General features: G+C 45.0%; 2 protein-coding genes across 2 annotated transcripts in view; one reads left to right on the forward strand and one right to left on the reverse strand.

Moving 5' to 3' along the window:
* LOC121700439 (dynein heavy chain 17, axonemal-like) overlaps window positions 1–955 on the forward strand; it is a 32,565-nt gene extending 31,610 nt beyond the window's left edge. The window contains exon 80 of the mRNA XM_042083381.1: window positions 638–955. Coding sequence (XP_041939315.1) covers window positions 638–885 — 248 coding nt within the window. The 3' untranslated portion in view covers window positions 886–955. The remainder of the gene's footprint in view (window positions 1–637) is intronic.
* Window positions 1–24,229, reverse strand: LOC121700440 (CDP-diacylglycerol--glycerol-3-phosphate 3-phosphatidyltransferase, mitochondrial). Its single transcript, XM_042083382.1, has 10 exons — window positions 24,109–24,229; window positions 21,127–21,322; window positions 19,684–19,761; window positions 19,454–19,553; window positions 18,141–18,330; window positions 13,443–13,621; window positions 10,298–10,819; window positions 5,531–5,679; window positions 4,834–4,994; window positions 1–819 (listed from the first exon to the last, which is right to left on the reverse strand). The coding sequence occupies exons 1-9, from the start codon at window positions 24,222–24,224 to the stop codon at window positions 4,875–4,877; spliced, it is 1,650 nt and encodes a 549-aa protein (XP_041939316.1). The 5' UTR covers window positions 24,225–24,229; the 3' UTR covers window positions 1–819; window positions 4,834–4,874.

Below are 24,229 nucleotides of genomic sequence, written 5' to 3' on the forward strand. Positions count from 1 at the left end.
AGCGTCATCAAACAATCCTTTAATATTATTTTTAAAAACCATTGATCCACTGAATCAAAATGTGTTGTGTTATTTTGATAAAGATAACACACAACCACACTTACTCTGTGTGTGTGTAATTTGCACACACACACATTCTGTTTTGGCCTCTCAGCCAAACCAACAGGTTCCAGCATAGGCAGCAGGAACTCCAAGCCTCCTACTGGACTTGTTGTCCATCTGCTATTTCACATCAAACCTTTTTTGTCTCCTCTCTCTCCCCCACAGTAGAAGTCATAAATATTCACTTGCCCACTCACAGGGCAAACAGTTAATATTTTCCAGAATAGACGGTCACATTTATGATAAAACAAAAACACTATTGTAACTTCAGAGAGACACAGAAGAGGTAATCTCATGCTGCGTGGTTACTTGCATAAGACTCAACGTATGGAAAAACCAACAGAGCTGAGAGTCATGTAGAGTTAGACTGTGCAGATGAGAACTGGAGTGTAACAGAGGTGTGTGGGGAGGAGCTCAAACAGGGCTGAACCACCACACTCATGTCCAATGGTACATGTCTGCCATGCCCCCCACCCAGTCAGAGTAAGCATGTATATGTGGGTGTGTGGTGTTGTTGTTGTTGCTGTTTGTCCAGGTGCTCGCTGGGACACCCAGACGGGTGTGATCTGCGACGCGCGTCTGAAGGAGCTGAGCCCGGCCATGCCTGTCCTCTTCATCAAGGCCATCCCTGTGGACCGGCAGGAAACCAAGAACGTCTACGAGTGCCCGGTCTACAAGACGCGCATCCGTGGCCCCACCTACATCTGGACCTTCAACCTGAAAACCAAAGACAAGCCGGCTAAGTGGGTGCTGGCGGCCGTCTGTCTGTTACTCAGCATTTGAGCAGCCCAGAGAAGGCCAGCGATGAGGCGCCCTCTGCTGTTAAGCAATAAAATCACACTATAGCCAATGAGCTGATTTGTCCTGTGCACTTTATGGATTTCGAAGTTTACCATTTTTGGATTATTAGAAATCATCTAAAGGAAGCACTATAGCTTTGTCCAGTCAGAATCCGAGAAAATGGTAAAACAAATAAAATAATTATAAAAAATAACACCATATCACCTCAACTGTCAAGCTAAATCAGACCAGCATGACCAGCATGACCATTAGATCTAATCAGATTTTGTTGTTGAGTGGCGTGGCGGCGTATCTTGATCGGTGTTCCCAGCTTGCTACTAGCAATTTGCTTTGGCTGGCCAAAGGAGGACTAAAATAAGTTTATTAAGCATTTTTGTAACAAGTCAACTTCAGTCAGTGTTCACAGCAGTCTTGGCTAGCTAACGTTAGCTGCTAGTAAAAAACAGACTGGAAACAATAGACAGCACTGACAGTTAGCTTAGTATGCTAGTAAACCGCAGGGAATGGGATTCCTGCTAGCTAGATTAGTATGCTAAGTTAAACGAAAATATGAATGATCGAATCATATTTATTATAAAACAAAATGTTTATATTTATGTTTGTAAGCAGTTTCTATTATAAGCAATTTTAGAAATTACCCCAAATTCCCATTCATTTTCATTGTTTTCTTTAATTCTGTGATTCGGTTTCCAACACAGAATATTCCCAAAATCCCCCAACTTCCCATGGAAAGTTTCCAGAAAGTTTCTAGAATTTTACCGGAAATGTTCCACCCCTTTGCAGCCCTAATTCTACATGTAATGTGACATTTGAATGACTATACATATAAATATACATTATTAAAAGTTTCATCATAAGGAAAAAATAATCACAGCATAAATACATGTATATTTAATTGGATTTTCCATTGTTTGGCCTAGTTTGTAGAGATGAGACAACACAGCTTGGCAGAAAGCACCAAAACTACTTAATGGTTTGACTATAAATAGACTTGTCTGGCAAACAGAGAGTGAGAGAATAAAAAAAACAACAGTAAGAACAACCACAAAAAAAGAACGGAAAAAACATTTCAAACATTTCCTGCTCAGCTACATTTTTCTTCCCATCTCCCTCATAACACTTCCCGAAAGCCTACTATGAACTCAATTCCTCACACCACTTTAGGCGGTTGAAATATTAGTTTGGATCTCCAATTGCACAACTACAATTACAAACATGCCTACATTCACAAAGAGTAAAGATTGTTCCCCCCAGGGATTACAGGGTGTGTGCTCTACCTGCACAAAAAAGCAGGTACAGTATTTGTAATTTTACAGTAATTTGAATGTTGCATGCGAAAGAGGGTGCAGAGAAAATACAGACCACTGAGTATTATATTTTTTGAGTGACTTATTTGTTCTAAAAAGCCTTTCAAAAGTGTCAATGACGTCATTCATTAGCAGAAAGCTAGTGTGTTGTGGGCAACAACGACCTAACCTGTAAGAAATCGAAAGGATGTAAGTACTCGTTCATTCAACTTTTGACCTATAATCCATATTGAGCTTGCAGAAACCACAATCAAATCTTCGATTTTTCAACCAGGTGAAAGAGACACATTTAGCCGTCTAGCTCCATAGACCCCCATTGTTTTTGCACTTATTCGTGATGGCCCCTAGCGGAACTGCAACAGATTGCAGGTACAATGGAGTTAATAGGGAGTGATCCGGCTCTCCGTAAACGGGCTCTGCTAGTAGCTAGCCTCTGTGATGGTACTTCAGACTTTGGTTGCTACTTTTCACAACTACCATCATCATTATCATCTAGTTTCCAAGATGTGTGCACAGGTAGATAGATGGATATATAGATAGATACTTTAGTCATCCCGAGGGGAATTTTAATAATTTAAACAGTTTAGTTAGCTGGCTAGCTAGTTAGCAGCTGGCTGAGTTTGTGTCATTTCCTGAAGTGGAAAGATATTTTGTTCAGGCCTTAATAGATATCCTTTGTTTGAAAATAAATCATTTCTATTCTTTCCTTTTAATTCCATGTGTTGCAACTCTCGCTGGTAACTTTGTTGACTTATCCAGCAAACTATTAAAAATTCACGACTGTAACAAAACAATGCAACTCTCGCTTGCCCTCGAACTAGTCCATCTTCCTGTTTCCGCTTTGTCGCGCTCATCTGAAAAATAAATGAGTGGTGCGCTACCTGGGTTAAATCAGAGCCCGTCTACGGAGAGCCTGGCCACTCCGTATTAAAGGGAAACTTGGCAGGATTTCCCCCTCTGCTGGAGAAATTGCACATTATGCTATTTCAAACTGTGTGAAAAGGTAACGATAAAGCACATGGATTTGTTTACAAGCTAGCGAACTGTTAGCATAAGTTTGGCAGAACTATGTGGATGTTACAAGGTAAGAAACACGATTTAAAACGAGTTTCTTGTTTCTCACTTCTCTTTCCGGGACGGTAGTCTCAATGTTGCAAGGTTGGTTTTCCGCCTGGGGACGCTAGGCGCAGCGGGGAAAGTCACCATTTTCACCGGAACAGGTCATTTAACCATCCAAATGATTTCTAAACGGGTTTATTAAGTTGAAATAGTTGCCAAGTTCCCCTTTAAGTCCCATTGTACCGAATTTTGGTTGCAGTACCACCAGATTTCCACTGGGGGCGATCGCCATGAGTGCAGAATGAATGGGAGTCAATGGAGCTAGACGGCTAAATTTGTCTCTTTCACCTGATTGTCGTTGACAAATCTCAGATTTGATTGTAGTTTGTATAACTTCAACATGGGTTATAGGTCAAAAGTTGAATGAACGAGTACTTATGTCCTTTTGATTTCTTACAGTTTGGGTCGTTGTTGCCCATAACACGCTAGCATTGTGCTAATGAGTGACGTCATTGACACGTTTGAAAGGCTTTTTAGAACAATTAAGTGACTTTAAAAAATATAATACTCCACCAAGTGTATTTTCTTTGCCTACCCTTTCGAATACAATATTCAAATTACTTGAAAAAAAAATATATCCCGAGAAAAGTGGATTTTGAGGGGTACAGCTCCATAGCCCTCATGTGGAACCACAGAAGGAACTGCAACCAGTTCAGAAACCGGAAGTTTTCTGAAAGTGGCAGTTCTCCCCTTATTAGACATTCTCTGGTTAAATCCTGGTGCGCCAGCAAGATCTACGTCATTTTGACGTCATGTTGTCGCGCTACCGGTCAGGTGCGTCGAGTATGTAGAAGACCTAAGTAGACCAACTCTTGTATCACAGAGGTCATGTAACTGTAATAGTTCCATTATAGAACACTGCCCTGGTTAACTTGGCACAAAGATTTTTTTGAGTAAGCACATACCTAATACTTTATCAAAAACATTTCACTTTACCTGGGGCCAGTGTTTCAGTTATGACTCTACAAATTCCCATTTAATCCTCTCACCAAGCATCCACTAATGAGCAAATGTTGACTCAGCTGTGGAGACCACTTAGTTTGTTATCTGAAATATGAAACCCTACCTGCAAGAATAACATAAAGGTGTGAACGGTTAACAGCTGGCGGCGTCTACAAGGCAAAAGCTCCCGGCTCCCGCTGGGCCTGGAGGTCAGCTGAGGGAGTGTCTGTGGGTATGTGGGGGAGCTGCGCTGTCTGGGACAGGGCAGCCACTGTGGGGAGCGCAGGCCTCCTGCTGTGGTCAGCACTGCTGACTAGGCCTGCTGCTGATGCATGCTGGGACCAGCGTAATGAGTCGGCGCATTTCAGCACCGGCCACAGTCTGGTTTTACTGTTTTCCTGAACCCTCCACACTTATAGCGTGCGTGTTTCTGTGTCTGTGTGTCTGTTGGATGGAGAGGCGGTGTGTGTGTGTGTGTGTGTGAGGAGCTATGCCTGTACAAACAGGATGATGCGTCAGATTTCGGAGAAATGACGAGGTTCGAGCTCAGTGAGTGACGCACCTGACATGGACAGAGGGATGCTTGGGCCCATGAGCTTGCTCTTAGAAGAAGTTCTTGATGAGAGGGGTGACCAGCTTCACCCACAGCTTCACGTAGCGATCGGGCTGCTTAAAGGTGTTACCCGACACCTCGCTGGATTGCTTGTACAACATCTCCTGCTCCTGCAAATACAAAGCACAATGGAAAAACACATTCCTTCAGAAACGATGAGAATCTATGCTATGCTGGCCACCTCAGTGCTGCCTGAATGAGAGGTAAGGCATGTACCAACAATAGACTAGAAAATAGTACCATGCTGCCATTACAAACACTGACTGATTCTGTACACTAGCAGATCAAAGCCAGACATACCAGTAAGCTCGTTCACTTGGTGACTGTCTAACAGAACAAAGCAGCCTCAGTGTGAGGTGACTAGGCACTTCTCGCCAAGAGCCCCATGTATGATGCATCCAGCACGTGAAGGTAATAACTTAAACAATGAAGAACAGATTAAAAAAAAGACAAAAGCGCAAAGTCATCCATGACTGGTAACCTGCCAAGTGATGATCGGCAGTGACCAAAGTGTAGACTATTTCCCGAAGCAAGTCCATGAATCTTGATTACAGTTTACGAACGGGTAATATAAACGGGGTCTGGAAATTAAAATCACAGTTTATCAGTTAATTATTGTACAGTTGTGCTTGTCTGCTCAACCTACCTGCTGAAGTTGTGCCTGGAGTTCCTCGTTCTCGGTCACGATGGCAATTTGCGCCTCAAGGTCCCGGTGCACGGAGCGGTAGCCAAAGTTTGGTGAGCCGATAAGAGTGAGGCAGGGCCGGTCACTGCCGTCCAGGTAATACCAAAGCCCTGGCAAGGCAAGACACAAGCAATGACTCACTGAGGGCAAGCCCAGGGATGACGGGGGAAGGCCTGTTTGATTAGTGAAAAGGAAGGATTGTTGGATTACTGTGACCTCTGCAGAATCATTTAATTGAAGAAATCTGAAATTACACAGCACCACTGTTTTTTCACTGACAAAAGTATTGGCACCCCTTTAGAAATGTTTTTAAGCAAAATACACACAATTTTAGAGTTATTTTGAGAAAACAAACAATCCAGGACCATTTCAATTTGTTTCCCCAAATTCAACGCAAAATATCACCAAAATGCTGCGGGAAGCGAATACTTTCAAACTGACACAGTCAAAAGGATTTCCAAATATTTAAATGACTCTCCCTACCCCTTTATATGATTATCAGTGCCAGAGGAAGCAAAATAGGCCAAGAGTATCACCTAGTTATTGCCATGCATCAGTTTAGACAGGGTACACTTTTCAGTGTATGCTTCATTGTTCCTCATCCAAACATACTGCTATTCTATAAGAAGAACAAAACAGAATACTGAACCAAAACCATAGAATTAACTGCCAAACCTATTGTCCAGGGCTCCAGACTAACTTTTTGCACTGGTGCGCCTAACTTTTTTTCTTAGGTGCACCAGCACAAAAGTTAGGTGCACCCAAATTTTCAACCACATCGCATTTAACACCGCAGAAGGTTCACTTTTTTCCCTTAATTGCTGTCCTATATAGGTTGTCCTATGACTTATGATTTACAATTCTACAAGAAAAGTAACTTAATGAAGTGTTGGTGCTTTAAGTGCTTCACTGAGCTGAAATTTAAACTTAAAACATCTCAAGATGAATTAAATAACAGTGAGTAAATTAACAGTGCACATCTTTTAAGGGCTTCAAACTGCACATCTCATGGCTCAATGTCATACTATCCTTCATGATCTTTAGGCCTTGACTAAACCAGCTCACCATGCATCTTCCATAGAAATGTATTTGAGCACAATTTAAAGAGATGTTCCAAGTAGCCTGGGAGATTTTTATGTGATTTTGCAATGATGATTGCAATAATCATTTGACAGCCCCACAATGCAATTTACTTTTTAATTTTAGCATTTTTAAATTTTCAATAAGAACATCACTATGGTTAATGCAGTGACGAAATGGTAGGTCTATTATTATAGGCTACTGCAATGACTTGCCATGCTCGATCTAAATGTGTCCATTCAATTCACCGTACACAATGACCACAGGAATACATGCAGGGAATATTCGGGCTTTAAATGTACCAGCGATATTAGGTTTGCGCCAAATACCGGATTAAATTGATTGATGCCATCAGAATGAGTTTACACAACTCGCGCGCAAAACGAATATTGCTGTTGAAAACCGGGTTACTCCCTGCATGTAACTGCGGTCAATGACGCACTCCTTTTCGGCGATATCTGTATCTCTGTCGTTCGGGAAGGCCTTGTATGCATTGTTCGCAATTTTAAGACGTCTTTTCATCTGCAATGACTCCTATAAATTTGGCGCAAGTGGCATTCCTGTAGGTCGGGTTTACGTTCAAACTATTTTTCTGGTGAATAATTATTTCGGACTGAACTTGGTGAAGGGAAGTTTCACTAGGCCTATCGTAGGCCTCTCTCTCTCTCTCTCTCTCTCTCTCTCTCTCTCTCTCTCTCTGCAGCACACGCATTTTCAAATTTACACACAGGCACTGGGCCACGGCCAATCAGAGGGGAGGTCCCGCCCTTCACTATCTGTGATTTGTTTAAACCACGATATTGGCCAAATATGTGTCTGTTATTGAACCAAAGGTAGAGTTTTAATGCGGACACTTTTTCCTCTCTCGAATAGCTGGTCGCACAGGTGCGACCTCCGATTTTTTTTAGTCGCACTTTTGAAAAATTAATTGGTCGCACTCTGGAGCCCTGTTGTCACTCATTTATATAGTTTTATATATATGAAAATAAAATTGAACTTAAAGGAGAATTCTGGCATTTTTTTCACATAGATCTGTTTCTCTAGGTCACCTAGTGCTGTCGGTACAGAAACGAAACAAAATCGGTTTTACCTAGCTCAAGTTGCTGCAGCCAACAGCTAGAGCTGCGAGGCAGCTACAGTGCTACACTTTGAGGGCATGTTCATGAGCCCTCCAGACCAGAGTGCAGGAATTCTCCTTTAAGGACATAATGTATAAAACTGAGCTACAGCGCCTAAGGCTCCACATCTTTAACCACGTCACCTCACACTCAGCCACTTTCCTTGAAAAGAGGGAAAAACCATGGGGCAAGATCTCACACGTCCCAGTGGGATCACACATACAGTAGAGCTTTGAGTGCAGTGCAAGGGGGAGGTCCTTGAGGAGAAGGACAGTGAGCGTTTCCCTGGACACACACAAAGGGCTTTGTTAGCCGACACCACTCTGGGTTCCAGCACCATGAGTGGGCACTGAGCTCCGCCTCAGCCTGCCCACTGGCCCTCCTGGCACGGGCAGATTAGCCTCCCATGGCCCCCGCAAAGCCCCATTCAGCGCTTACTGGAACAGCTGAATTACCAGGCCAAACCTGACATGCCATGTTAACAACAAAGCGGGAGTGGGAGCACTTGATGGGGCTGTGCTTCGGAACAGTTTGGCCTGAGGCAGGACGTTTCAGGATCACAGAGGCCCAATCCGGTTTATCTTGCTATTAAGTGGAGCTAGTAGTACAAACAAGGAATTTGGTTCCAGGCACTCGAGCAGTCCAATGTGGCCGTGTGCTGGACAGACAGTCTTGAGTTCATGTACTGGGCTGTTTGATCACCTCCATGAACTAATGAAAAATTCAGGAAGTGTGTTGGTGCGTGCTTCTGCAATGAATTAATGAGATTTGGCAAGAGCTGTGCGTGTGAGTGTGTTTGAGTACACACTTCCCTGTTCAAAATCAGCAGTGCCCTCCGGATGGCCCATGGCTGTATGCTCTTCTTGAAACAGCCGTTCAGATATCAGGTAAAGGTAAGTGAAGGAGGCGACCTGGGAAAGCACCCAGCGCGTCACCTGAGCCAGCCTGGAGCCGGCGGAGTGCTGCACTGGCCTAGTTTACCATAAGCGGCCATTATAGACAAACACTGATGATGACTCATGCGCTTTCTTGTCTTATTCTCTTTTCCATTTCATCCTCCTTTCTCCACCTCTCCCTCAGGCGCCCTTTCTTTCTCTCTCTCTCTCGCTTACTCTCTCTCTCTCTCTCTCTCTCTCTCTCTCTCTTCTCTCTCTCTCTCTCTCTCTCTCTCTCTCTCTCTCTCTCTCTCGTGGGTCAGTGTCAGAGGCGCTCTAATGCTCATTGATTGAGTGCACGCTGGGCAGACTCTACCTCTGCCGTCTGTCTCCCTCCCTCCCTCCCTCCCTCTTTCTCTCTCCCCTGGCTGCTCCTGGCTTTACTAGAAATGACGGCATGACAAGCCCTTATCTAATAAGCACCGCATCTCGACAAGAGCGTGGAATTCAATTCTGTGTACCACGTCCGTGTGTGTGTGTGTGTGCGCGTGTGTGTGTGTGTGTGTGTGTGTGTGTGTGTGTGTGTGTGTGTGTGTGTGTGTGTGTGTGAGTGAGTGAGTGAGTGAGTGAGAGAGAGAGAGAGAGAGAGAAAGAGAGAGAGAGTGTGTGTGTGTGCATTCGTGTTCATCTGTAGTCTCACTGTTTGCTCCGTTCAGGGTCAAAGCTGCCATTGTCCAACCGACTCTTTGCTTAAGCATATTACTCAGGTCACTTCCCTGACTACAATGAAATACATTTCCCAGCCGTGCTTTTAATTACAAAAGGCCTCAGAATAGCCTATGAGAGCCAGACTCGCTGGACCCCAGCTGGCCTCCGGCTGGCCTCTGGCTGGGGTCTGGGGCTGATGTTTTGGGAAGTGTGATCCCATTACTGATGCGGCAGTGGCCGCGAACTGAGCACAGGCCCCAGGAATGTAACCGAGGCATATTTCTGGTCTGCAGAGAAAACATCACGAGTGAGTGTGTGACTGCGCTGACCTTCGGCCAGAGGAGGGAGAGAGTGACTCAAAGACGCTCCATCGGGACACGAGTGAGGCGAGGCGGGCGGGCAAGCGAGCGGGCAGCCACGCTTACCGGCAGGCCTGAGATTCACCAGCCCCCCCCCACCTCTCCACACACACACACACACACACACACACACACACACACACACACACACACACACACACACGGAACGCTCCTTTCCCAGAACTGTCCGCAGACAGGGGAGAGGTTGAAAATCTACTTAGATGCCGCCGCGCTTGGTCAAACAGAACCTTTGTGATGTGGCCAGGTAAACATTGGCATTGCGAACGCCGGCCGCTTTAAGATTCCAAATCCCAGAGTGCAGGGATGCCCTCTCTCCGCACGGACTGGGCTCAGCCTGGAAAACAACCGGCCTCATTGTTTACATTCAAGTCCTGCAAAAACAATAACGGAAAACGAGAGCCCGGACTTTAGGCCAGGAAACAAGCTCATTCCTCCAGTCCGGCCCAACACTAACAAAGTGGGACGGGTTAGGCGGCGTGGCGGTGGAGAGGTCAGCAGCAGGTCGGGGGGGGGGGGGGGGGGGGTTGGGGGGTTAGTGAAGTAGGAGTCACTTGGGGGGTGACTCACCCTTGGCGTGGAAGGTCCAGTTGGCCCGGTGATACTCGTGCAGGTGCACTCGGCTCTCCTGGCCCAGGGCGCAGACCTTGCTGTAGAACTGGTGCGCCAGGTGGATGTAGGCGGCCGGGATGGCGCCGGCCACGCCCTTGGCGCCGAAGAAGCCGTTGACCTCGGGCGCCGCCATGAGGATGCGGTAGTCGGCACCAGCGCCCAGCACCAGCCGCATGTACGCGCGCGTCAGGTTGAAGTAGCCCGACGTCAGGTAGACCGTGGAGTCGCCGCCGGCCTCGGTCAGGAGCCGCCGCGTCACCTGCTCGTCCAGGTGGATGCCTAGCGGCTTCATCTGCACCAGCGGGAACACCCAGGTGTCCGAGGACGAGGACTGGTCAGCGGAGCCCGGGGCTTCCGCCTCGGCCTCGGCCTCCTCCTCCGGCGAATGCTCGGCCTCCAGCAGCCGCTGGCGGATGCATGCCGTGTTGACCACCTCCATGATGCGCTGCTGCGCCGACGCAGAGAAGTCTTTCCGATTACCTGTGGGACAGAGGACCAGGTGATCAACGCTGATGTATAGTACAAGTATAAAGTATATATACTCTTTTGATCCCGTGAGGGAAATTTAGTCTCTGCATTTAATCCCAATCCGTGAATTAGTGAAACACACACAGTGAACACACAGTGAGGTGAAGCACACACTAACCCGGAGCAGTGAGCTGCCTGCTAGCGGCGCTCGGGGAGCAGTGAGGGGTTAGGTGCCTTGCTCAAGGCAACCCTCCGCTAGTAGGCCACGACTGCCCTTCAACACCAATTACACACGCCTTACAAAGCCATCATATATAACGCCTTGTCTTTGACATTTTCTTTGCCATGAATTCTTCATTTTAGAAAAATGCTAATGTGGGAATAGGGCCACCAGTCAGGAGTGGATTTGCAGCCTGACGTCAGAGCAACGTCTGCATGGAGATATGAGTGGGAGATTCATGGGTAATTGGTCTGGACAGCGCATGACGAAGAGAGTGAGTGTTTCTCGGTGTGTGTATGCACTTGGGTGGGAGTGTGTGCATTTGCGTAAGTTAACCAAATATTTACAAGGAAATAGTCATAGGTGTCTGGGTGTCAGAGGTGTTATATTTTGCTTAGATTTAGGTGTGTGTGTGTGTGTGTGTGTGTGCACATTTGTTTGTGTGTGTGTGTCTGCATAAGAATGTGTGGAAGAGAGGTGTGTTTTTGAACTGTGTGTGTGTGTATATAAGGGTGTGTGTGTGTGTGTGTGTGTTGACGCGGGGGGAGTAAGTGTTGAGTGAGGGCTACAGTCGGCCCATGATAGTCGCTGGCGCCTCCGGCTGACATAATGTGGTCCAGTGAGTCATGGCTAGCCAGCCAGCAGCTAAATAATGCAATAGCATCAGGACAACAAGCCCCACACACTGACCTCAGAACAGCTGGCCCATCAGTCTGCACAGAGCTGCGCGGACAGGCTGGGCGTCAACCCACTGACCCGAGTTCAGATTTTGTTGCACACTAAAGAAACCCACAGAGAAGAATTTGGAGTGTGTTTTTGTAGAGTCGGCCCAAATGAGTTGACAGGGGCTTTCCCATCACCACAGTGATCAGCCTCTCCTCTCCTCTCCTCCCATCCTCTCCTTTCCTCTCCTCTGCATCCCTGTTTTCGCTTCCCTCGCTCCCCTCCTCCCCCCTCCCCCGCTTCCAGACACATCCAGTTAAGAGGAGCGTAGCAGTTTAGCAATATTTCCAGACACAGAGAGGAGTCAGATTACTGGAGCTTCAAAGAGACAGACACAGAGAGAGAGAGAGAGAGAGAGAGAGAAAGGGAGAAGGGGGGGGACAGTGAGAGAGAAAGGGAAAGAGAGAGAGAGAGAAAGAGGGAGAGAGAGAATGAAATGATTTCCAATGAGCCCTTGTTCATTCTTCCTGGAAGGGGAGCTTCCTATCAGTTCATTCAGCTGCTCATTTGCATCCATTCATTATTTCCACACCACGCAATGGAGCGTGTGGGCAGGAATCAGCGTCACACACAGGTGTATATCCCCCAGCTCCTCTCTCAGGCTAGCACTCTATCTGTTCCTGTACGCGGACAATCTGCTCTGCCCCCCCCCGTCTCCAGCGGTCAGGACGCCGCTCCTCCGTAACCCGAGAAACGATGGCCCAAAACTGCCCTTTCCCATCAGCCCGGTCGCCAGATCGCTTACCACCAGCGCTGTGACATCACGCCTCTATTTCGGGAGCGGCGCTATGGAGCACTGATGTCACTGACGCCGCGAACACTCAACACACACACACACACACACACACACACACACACACACCAGGCTCCGCCAGTCTCCGTCTTGGTGCTTGGGTTACGGCCATCAGCTTGCAGACCATCATCACTCACAGACACACAGAGAGAGGTTGCCAACTACACACACACACACACGCACACATATGCGCGCGCACACACACACACACACACACACACACACACACACACACACACACACACACACACACACACACACACACACAAAGCACAAAGGACAGCAGCATAACTAATACATGTCTTTGCCCCTCTCTACCCATCTGTGCCGTCTGAATCCAGACCCAACTTCAACAGACGCCCTCAATTTTTCGCACGTGTGTGTAGCTGCTTTCAGACACGTCCTCCGCAGTATATGTGCAGCTTTGTCAAACAGAGGTCAGATATGATGCTAACATGCTGACATTATGCGGTCATATGTGTGAACACCGACGCACATTAACAGAATCTCCGCGTGGTTAAACACACACATAAACTGAATCTCTGCATGCTCTTTGCTTCGTTCAGACACAAGCTTATTTACATAATGTCCGTCGGAAATACTAGGAGGGGAGTAGTGTAACAGCCGGCTAAGTTCGGAATTCCAAATGTCCAGTTATGTTGTTCAGATATACGGCCCAACCACTTGACATCTGCAGAACATGCAGACTTACACGTAGATCTGAAAGCAGCTTGTGTGTGCGTGCGTGTGTGTGTGTTTGTGTGTGCGTGCGTGCGCGGTGCATGCATGTGTGTGTGTGTGTGCGTGCGTGCATGTGTGTGTTTGTGCGCACGTGTGCATGCGTGCGTGCATGTGAATGCAGATCTTAAGGTGAGTTCAGGTCAGAGCAGGCCAGTCACCTTTGTAGGGGTGCACCATGCCATCCAGCATGTGCACGCTGTCGTCCGGCTGCAGCTGTAGGGACACGTCGCCCACGGCGCCCACCAGGTCAGCAAAGAAGTTGGCCACCTCAGGGCAGTCCTCCAGCAGCACGTAGCGGTCCTGCCGGTTAGTGAAGTAGGAGTCACTCAGGTTTGCCCTGTAGACAGACACACACACACACACACACACACACACACACAGACAAAAAACATGTTATTTGACAAAGCGATGACTACCTGTGGATATTGCACAGTGTGGGTGGATAGGAGCACATCCAGGATACACCAGGGGTCATGTGGTAGAGTGGGATTGTGTGCTTTTTATGTAATGTTCTGTTAATTTTTTGTATTTATTTTTCTAGTTAAATGTAATCACTCTTTATTTATGTTATTTTCGATCGTTTTTGTGTTATTCTTAGTCCTTTTTTCTGATTAACAAACTCGGCTGACACCATCAACGTCAAGTTAACGTTAATCCAGCTTCCATTGGGCTGATGAGCGCCTTGGCTAGCCTGCCTTATGTCTCTGAAGTCCCTCATCCATCCGTGACGCTGCACATCCAATGTCTGGACGGAGGAATTGCTCAGCAAGGGTGCCTAACGTCAATCTGCAAGAGATCTGCAGCTGCTACGACCACCGAGCTGCGGCTGACATGCGAGCTGCCATGCTAGCCATCTACCGGTGCCTGGAGTCTGGATTGAGTGCTAAGAAACTCTGATGACAGCGTCAACCATGAAACAACAAACGGTCACTGTCTAGGACCACCGAGCTGATAAACAGCAGGGTCGCCATCACAAATACGGACTGTCTTGTCCTTCCAGTGCTCTCCAGACTATACTGCTATACAAATAAATCTGACTTGACTTGACTTGCTTTTGGTGGTCTGTCATGATTCATTTAGTTAGCTATTTATATAGACCCTTTCAAGAGAGTTCCATTATCAGCATCATAGTTGGCCCCACAAGGTTTCCGTTTTAACATTCCATATGTTATCTTAATGCAGAGGAAGTAGATTGGGAACCAAATAGAACGTTCAAGCATTGTTTTTGTTTTTATTGTTGAATGGGTCTATAGGGGACAGGGATGGTGGGGGGCGCTTTCAAATGACTGCTTAGCTTCATTAGAGGGTGGGCTGCTTCTGTACTAGTTCCATCTGCCATAAAGCCATTGTATCAGATAAGCTATAAGTGCGGTCATGTGTGCGCTGCAGAAAGAGCGATGGCAGAGTAGTGTAGCACGGTTTACAGAGCAGCAGAAGGGAGGTATACTGCATGTAAGTCAGGGCTTAAAATTCATTTTTCAAAATGGGGGGGAATTCCCCCCTTAGGTTATTAATGTAGGGGGGATTTACACAATTTGGGGGGGAGGGGGGGTCGATTCTGATACCAAGTCAAGAATTGCGATTTTGTTTGATTTTGGGGCCCCCACCACCCTGACGTCATCAGTAATATATACTGTAGTGGGATCATTCACAACAGTGGACATCCTAGATTCTGCTTGACTCTCTCCACACACACAAACACACACTGAAAATGATAGCTTATGTGATATGTTTCTATCATATATTTTTGAATTCATATAGAGTGTATTTATTTAATAATGCATTTAGCATTTTACTAGTAATTACTAGTAGCTAAACATATTTAGTAATTTGAATGCCTCATATTGACGTTTAACCTATAACACTTAGGCATATCTTTAATGTGGTGTGTAGGTCCAATTGAGTGCACATTGCTGATGAGTAGGTGTAATTGAGTGCCTGTCACTTTAAGAAAATACGTGAGAGTAATTCTATGGAGTAATTAGCCCCCCTTCAACCTGACGGTTTTAGGCTATAGTCGCTAGTGAATAAAAGTTGTGCATAGTGCGGTATGTGTATGCAAATTATTATGTTTTCTATGTCATTAGATACAATAAATGTTCAAAAAACTAACATGTCGAAGACAATCTTTCTGGGATCAAGTGTTGACGTGACCTGAGCTAGCAGGATCGTTACCAAGGAGCTCTTTCCAGATGTAAAAGTTTGCCATGGTAGCGTAGCCTATTTGCGTAAGCGCAAAGTGGTTCTCTCTCTCTCTCTCTCTCTCTCTCTCTCTCCGTGTGTGTGTGCGTCTGCATGAGGCTATGTTCAATTCAACTCGCCACTTAATGATTAGGCTATATTAATGTCATCAGACAGGCTGTAAAAGTGTATGCGGGAATTTCTCGCATTATGATGGCTAGAGTTGCGGGACTTGAACAAATTATGCGCAATACCCGCAATCCCGCAGTGAAATTTAAGCCCTGTAAGTATCTATTGAATCCTGATCTCGGAATCCTTACCACTAAAACTGACCACTGCAACCATGCATCGAAATACACCATTAAAAGTTAAGACAGCTACTGCAATACAATCCAATGCAGTGCAGTTCTGAGGAAAGAGAGTGACCTGCTAGCCTCATGGCCATCTGTGTGTGGGATGGGACAAAGGGCCTGTGTCTGGTGCAATACAAATGGAATACAAACACTTCTCACAACAACAAAACAGAGCACATTAGGGTCTTCTGCTCACGCTGCATATATCACTTGACTTTGATCCATGTATGAATATGAGCACATATCAAGGAGCCCCTACAGATCTGTTAGACTAGAGCAGCTAAAGACTAGAGCTACCAACGCACCAAGTGAAGTGAACATTAACCATCAGCCTAAACTAGACTGAAGTCTTTTTAGAGCCAGCATCTAAATGCTACCAGTGTATTTACAAATATTAAAAACACAAAGAAAAACAATCACTAAATAATCACTCAATGTTGTATTAAAATGAATAGGCAAATAACAGGTCCATTAGCCTAGAAATCTAGACGCACCCTAGCGGCGGCAAATTAATTTGCTCAGCCTGTACGTCTAGCATCAAACCATAGGGATTTCTATTGGCTGACGCCGTGGACTTCATCCAATCACAGCGCTCTATTTTGTTAGAGAGTCTTAAGGCGGGCTTAACAGGATAACGACAGTCCTGCGACTGTGAACAACAAGAAAGGTGGCTATGGCGAACGAAGAGCGGTTGTTTGAATCGGCGTTGGCGTCAACTTTGGAGGAGTTGGACTTGTGCTTTTCTTTGAAAGTTGAGCAACACAATGCACTTAAGTCATTACTTTCGAAGAAGGATGTATTTGCCGTTTTGCCGACCGGATACGGATATGGTCGTAGCGCTGGCCTATTGCATGCCTAGGCAGTTTGAAAGTCCCTTGGATTAAGCGAGGTGAATGGTTCGATTCCAGACTATACATTTCAATGATATAGGATGGCCTGCCAGGCTACAGGTCCCAGGCATTCAATCCTATGATTAATTGAGTTAATCTTTTAATGTGCTCTTTTTTAATTGAGTGTGAATGTTTTTCAGTCTGCCCAGAGTACAACACCAAATACTTCAGGAACATGTAAACATCTGAACCAAGAATTACACAATTTTACATTTCCAAAAATTCCATTACTCATGCTAACTGTAATTTATCTAGATATTGCCCAAGTAAAAAGACGCAACAATAGGGAACGTGATGGGAAAAAGGATCGTATACACTCACTGAGCGACATTTTCTGACCCCATATTACACAACGAAAAATCTGTCCTTGCCTCAAACACATCAGTCATGCTTAGTGCGATTTTGTCTGCCCATTACTCAATGGGGTTGCCAAATAAGCTGCACTGTCACTCTTCAGCCTTACTCTCGGTTCACTTGGGTGGATACCCACACACCCACACACACACACACACACACACACACACACACACACAAAGCCATATACATTATTTGCAAACTTCAACACTTGTTTGTTCAGTTCAGTCATAACTACACACCCAACGGCAGAGACATCTGTTAAAATAGGTACAGTATGTGCACCTGTACATTGTCATTATGGGATGTTTGTGGTGACAAAACATGGGATGTTTGTGGTGACAAAACAGCAAGGGTGTGTTTTCACATGCCAGGTATATGATGGGAGCATTGTGCCAAGGATTCAGCAGACCTCAGGGGCCCTGCATATATTACAGTTGGTGCCTGGAATGGTGTCGAGCAACACAATTGGAGAGACGTTTAACAGATAAAAAGCATGTATGACTATGTTGATAAAGTAGCAGCATGTATGATGAATGTTCGTATGTCTGCGCGTGTGAGTGTGTGTATGGATATAGGGCAACGAGTGGCATTTTGGATCCAACACTGTCTGCACATATGGATCTGTTTGTCTATGGTCTTATTTAGTCAGTTATTTCAGTCGTTATTTGAAGTGACTGTGTTTTAGATGGAATGTAAGGGTAAGGCTGTAGAGAGAGGAGGGACGGGGAGGGGTCAAGGGAAAGATAGGTGTCCCTGTGACTCTTACTATATTCATTGATTAGTTGTCAGCGGTCAAAAAAATGTTGAGCATTTTTAAGGGGGAAAAATCTAAATCAGTTTCTTGATTTCGATTTTTGTCTGGTTTCTTGGAAACTCTACGACCGTTAACTGAGTATCACGACATCTTGAACTTAAAACACTAATCACTATTTTCTGACTTTTTACAGACCAAACACTAGAAAATAGAAACTAGAGAAAATGACCCTCAGATGAATTGCAGATGCAAACAGATGTTATTTGGGCCCGTATCTCTGCATGTCGGTGTCTTGCGTGTGCCCTGTGTATAACAACATACCCACTGATGATGAGGCTGTCGTCAAACAGGTAGGCCTTGATGTGCTGCACACCGATGGTCTCGTTGAAGCGCTCGGGAACGAGCAGCCGGAGCAGGCCGCGCAGGTCGGGCGTGTGGTAGAGGGACACGCGCATCTGATCAGGGAAGCGCTGTAGCAGGGGCAGCAGCATGGTCCGTGAGTTATTCTTACCTACACACACACACACGCACACGGCAGAATTATTCATACAGATATGTCTTAGCGTGTGTGTGCTTTTGGTGTCTGTTGATGAGAATGTTCATGGCTGAGTGCAAACACCTGTATAAGTACAAGTATCCTGCTGTAGGACCTGAAGTCCTTACTCATCCCACATGACATCTCTTCCTCTAACAGCAGATAAGGATCATGTACCAACATCATATGACAATGATGAGAGGAAGAATGTAAGTATCAATGAGAAGTCACACAAAAACAATAACAACCTGTTAAAGCATTTATCATGCTGACCTAACAAACCATGACCTTTCCCATTCACTTTGTACTGTGTACGGGAAAGCATTCGCCACACCACTCCCTCTCTCTCTCTCGCTCTCACACTCACACACACAAATGGGTGTGCATACCTGTATGCTGATTTTGGCAGCACACCACACCATGTGATGGTATTTATTTCCTTTTTATTTGAAATCAGATTGAAACCGCATCTACACAATGACTTGGCTAATCAGCAGAGTCGGACAGACTAACAAGGAAGAGGGAGATTTAGTGAGATTTCCCACTGTAATGAGGTCTCATCAGAGACAAGCAGTTTGGAACTTCCACTTCTGTGTGTGTGTGTGTGTGTGTGTGTGTGTGTGTGTGTGTGAGAGAGCGAGTGAAAGAGAAAGAACATATGAGTCAGTGTATGAAAGAAATGGAAAGGGAAAACAGTGAAATCAGAAGAAATAGAGACTTACAGCGATGAATGAGAGTAAAATGAGAACCAACACAGGGTGGGGACATATTGGACATACAGTCTCAAGAGAAACACCCGGTGAAGAAACACCTGTGTACACACGCACACACCTTCCCCCCCACAGAGCAGCAGGTAGTTTACGCAGTTCCACGGAAATATTTGCACATAGAAGCACAAACTTCTATAAAAATGGATTTACTGGCGAAAGTCAAATGTAAACAATCTCCTTTGCAAAATGACCCGTCTCATTTAACCAGGCAGCTTCACACAGCTTATTTTGATACGCAGTGAGGAAGATTATTCCTCAAGTAACCATGACCCCTACGGTGGCCGGTGCTGTACGGTGCCAATGTGACCCCTGCCAGGTGTTCCACTGACCTCTCGAGCCTCGTGTGTAGTCCAGCAGCATGGACACTTGGAGGTCGGGGCTGCTGCCTTGGTTCTGGGAGCGTTCTAGGGCCTCTTCCATGCAGTCCACCTGCAAGAGAGGGAACCAAAGACTGAGTGTGTGTATGTATGTGTGTGTGTGTATGTGTGCGAGAGAGAGAGAGAGAGAGAGAGAGAGAGAGAGAGAGAAAAAGAGTGAGAGACTCTTGAATCTCTCTTACCAGGTCCTGCTCCAGGGGTCCTGTGCCCAGATACAGCGATGCCATCACAACTCGACTCTTAGCTGTCTTGATTCGTGCCTGGGAGAAAAAAAAAGAATTAAACAAACGATGCAATAAAAAGATTAAACACACTTCCTTTCATAACCACAGAGTCTACACCATTAAACTAACCTACAGTACACAAAACAAAGTTCCATGGAAACCAACAACTTTAGTCATTCAGTGAGTAGATGCTTTTATCATGTAAGTGAATATAACAGTGTCGTACAGGTGAACAGTGAAAACAGGTTCATACAGGTGTACAGTGAATTAGTATGCATGGCCTCAGGGCTCCAACTATGATCTAAGTGCTGTCAGCGAACACTCAACCAGTTCAGGCACAGGAACACACTTTAAGAACTTAACAAGAAATAGTATAAGGAAGTGGAAGTAAAGTGATGAGGAAGTATTCTTTATTTATTTCTATTTCTTAGTGCTGGGGTGAGCTGGTACACAGACAAAAGATTGGCTTTATTAAAAGGGAAAGCAGCAGGCTTTAGGGTTGTTATTCATCCTCCACACTAAACCGCTTTACACTTGACAGCAGCCATACATGCATGGCCTGGAGGCTTCGTTGGATTGCCTAATGAGAGGCTTTCCTGCAGGAGGAAGAATGTGGCCATGGCCTCATGGCCACTTTCTTTCACTCTCTTCCCGTCAACACACACACACACTATACCACCAGCAACTCATCCTGCACTCATCTCCTTCAGATCTACTCTAGTGTGTGTGTGTGTGTGTGTGTGTGTGTGTGTGTGTGTGTGTGTGTGTGCATGTTTGTGTGTAAGGGGAGGGGCATTTACCAGAATAAGAGATTTCATGTTGCAGGTGTCAGATAACAACCCAAATTCCAGCACAATTCTGTCATAATTGCTTGTGTTCTCTCACCTCCAGATCAGCACTCACACAAACACACACACACACACCCATCTCTCCAAGACAGACAACAAAACCAGCCCACAACGCCACTACTGCACAATAACAAAAAGAAACTGTACAGTGACAAAAAGGACAGTCATCCTCTTTTATCAACAAGGGCAACCCCCTTTTTTTCTTTTTTTATGGCCACCATGTTGAAAATGAATAAGAGGTCCTGAGTCTATCCTGGCTATTCATCTTCACATTTATGACAGTTCGGTTTACCTTTTTAATCCCTTTAGAGCGGGCAGTAACTTTAAGCAACAACAGTAAGTAATAAGTAAACTTAGGAAGAATCCCGCATTTACTGCCAATTTGCCCAGTCGAATGTCCTCTGCCAAGAAGTTACCTCCCACAAGTTTAACACTTGGGACTTCCTTCTTCTCAGATGGCGAGAGAGAGAGAGAGAGAGAGAGAGAGAGAGAGAGAGAGAGATTTGTGTCTTCCAAAGAACCATGACATACTGAGACACACACACACACACACCTTCATGACCTGGTAGAACTCCTCCGGTGAGTGGAGGATGTGTACGCGAGCACCAGGCACCCTGAAAGCAGGCACGTGGTCAGCCATCCAGCGAAAACGCGCGTGCAGACCCTCCACAGAGCTGGGCGGCCGCGAGGGGGGCACTGGGACCAGCTCAGCCTCTGCCAACAGGGGAGCCAGCAAGAGCAGGGATGAACTGAGGGGGAGAGAGAGGGAACAAATAATAATAATACAATTAATAATACATTTTATTTGTAATGCACTTTATATTTAGCAATCTCAAAGTGCTACAGAGCAACAGTTTTTAAAAAAATAAATAATAGTAATGTAATTTAAAACAACCATTTAGCAAAAGGCCTGATATGTTAAGATATGTTTTAAGGTGTTTTGGTGAAATGTAAAAGGGGAGGGAAAGAGAAAGGAAAGAAGGATGCATGACTACATTTCTGTGGTCATCATGGGAAAACACATGCTTGCCTTCCTTAATAATCTACAGGGATCATCCCCATCCCAAAGGGCCTGCTGGATATAGACCCATGGAATAAAGAAGGCCTTCCAAAAACATCTTATTTGAGAACTCCAGAACAGAAACAGGGTTCAATGAGAGTTCAAAAAATTGGTTCCGCTGTTCCAGTAAGGGCTCTGTTTTTTCCTCTCAGGTCTAGAATTTTCACCGTGCGCTCAGTCACACAGAGCAGCCCTGCCCGTCACCCACCGCTTAACATCAAAGCCATGGTCCAGTGTCTGGGACTACATTTTGGTCAGTTGTCAAACTAGCTACACTTGAAACAAAGTTGTGCACAAAGCATTTTGTCTAGGAATTCTTGCGTTGTCTATGGTGGTATGCTGCAGTTTGCATGATAATATAAAATAAACATTTAATGGACTGATAATTTTTGTATATCAATATAAGCCATGTAGCCTATAATATAGAACACTGATAACTTGCTGTATGATATCCCTTTTCAGTCCCAATGTGCTGGTCTTTGTTCAAATTTGAATCAATAAAAAATATTTACAAAAAATACAATTTAATTGAATTTGTTTGTGCTTTTTGATTATGTTTTGACATTCTGGCTACAATGTTTGCATTAACACAATATTCCACTGGGAGCTTCATTAGGATTTCTAAATATAGTAGGCTCATCAATACATTTCGGATTTTGCTCATGCCCAAGGGTAACACTTTTACAGCCTCTATGTTATAGGTTCATCTTAGCATATCCAGTGCACACAAATTAAACCCTAATAAAATAATAAAATACAGATTTCTTTTCAGCCTTAATTGAATGACCACATAGCACCAGACAAGGGTCAGTTTTTTAATGCAAAGTTCAATGCAATACTTTTATCTATTTTTATCTATGTAATTAACCATCATAAAGTAGCCTACGGCTGACATATCTACTGTTCAACCATTTTTTTGTTAATTTTGTAGTGCTGAATGATTTATGTAGCCTACGTCCCTCTGGAGGAACCACATAATGCACCACAGGAAATTACCAAAATTTGCATGTACTTAACTTCTACAGAAACTGAAAGAGGTTCTGAGAAGGAAGGTATAGCTGAGAAAGGCATTTAAAGGTGACTAATGTTTGCAAAAAGCGCCTTCCGCATGTGGAAACAAGGGCTTCTCATCCTCTTTTGAATGACTAACAGGACCATTACAGGAACCTCTTGCAAAAGCCTGATTTCAGTCATGAAGCCGAAGGACTCTATCCGGTGTCTCCCGTCATAGGCATGGTCCAGAGGTCTTTCAGCAATCCCCTTGCAACACATGATTGGCCAACTTCTCTATGGAGCAGGTGGGCGAGAGCCCTTAAAGTTGAATGATGGTGCCAGAAGGAAGCAACCAAGCCACCGCAACAACCAACATCCTCCAAGGTTTAGCAAACACTAACAGGAATGGCAGCATTTCAAAATATTTCTGGAATGGGCAAATTTAAGGGTGTTTTATTCCCCTGTACTGCACATTCTTCCAAGCTGAGTGCCCAGTCACAGTAGTAGTCTACTGAGAAATGATATGTACAATAAAACAAAAGCACTTCTTTCAACATATAGTTTCCAAAATAGTCATGTACATGTAAAACATAAATGTTCTCTAAGCAGCATTTAGGCCCTCTATATAGCCACAAAGAAACAGCTCCCACAGCACCTCATTAACTGAAAGTGTAAGACAGAAAGCTTTGGTGTAGTTGGTCTAGTGATTAGTGTGATCATTGAAAAGTGTAAACAAATGTGTATCATCATGTGGTGTTGCCTGCCACCAATGATCTAGGCTTAGAGTTGATGGGCCATGGGGAACAAAAGGTGTCTTTCTCCGCCGATTTAAGGTCACTCATGATACCTCATGTGACAATTTATGAACCAGGGAGCAAGGTCAAGAGGCCCTTTGAAGATTTTTGCTAAAAATCTGTACTAAACTGATGTCAGATTTCCATATTCAACGGCGTTAGACATAAAGGCGATACATCATGTTTACACCACACCGAAGTTCAGTTCGATTTATGATACCTAGGCATACACAGGCACGCCACGTTTATTGTCAATCTTAAGGGTACTATCCAGCAGTTAATGTTAACTAAACCTGACAACACACCACTACCACGACTTTTGACTTTGGCAACCATAACGTTAATCGACAGCAGTAACAGCCACCATCTCTGTTTAGCCAGATTGTATAACCTTTGGTTAGCCCGCTAACGTCAGATTGCCAATGCTGTCAATTTTGGGTCACAAAGACTATGCGTGATGCCACAATCCTCGACAACATAATATGGTTAACGTTAGCGCTTTCGAAATAGAAAGAGTGCAAAACATGACAGCAAACATGCGCATGCACAACCTTACACAACCAGCTATTTAGCTAGTTAGTTCGCTAACAGGCTCGAATGCTAGCTATCTTGCAAATATGCAGATAATTAAAGAGATTCAAAATAAGAACTCTATTTTTCAACATTACTGAATGTCCATCTAATTTACCCTCTCCTGCGGTCATGCTTGCGGAAAAACTTATCCGAAATCCTGGTGAAAACCCCTGAAAGAGCCGGCGTGTACACAGAGTACACAAGTCTTCTCCATGACATGGGGGCCGCCATGTTTG

This window comes from Alosa sapidissima, chromosome 24 (assembly GCF_018492685.1).
Source record: "Alosa sapidissima isolate fAloSap1 chromosome 24, fAloSap1.pri, whole genome shotgun sequence".
Taxonomy (NCBI): domain Eukaryota; kingdom Metazoa; phylum Chordata; class Actinopteri; order Clupeiformes; family Clupeidae; genus Alosa; species Alosa sapidissima.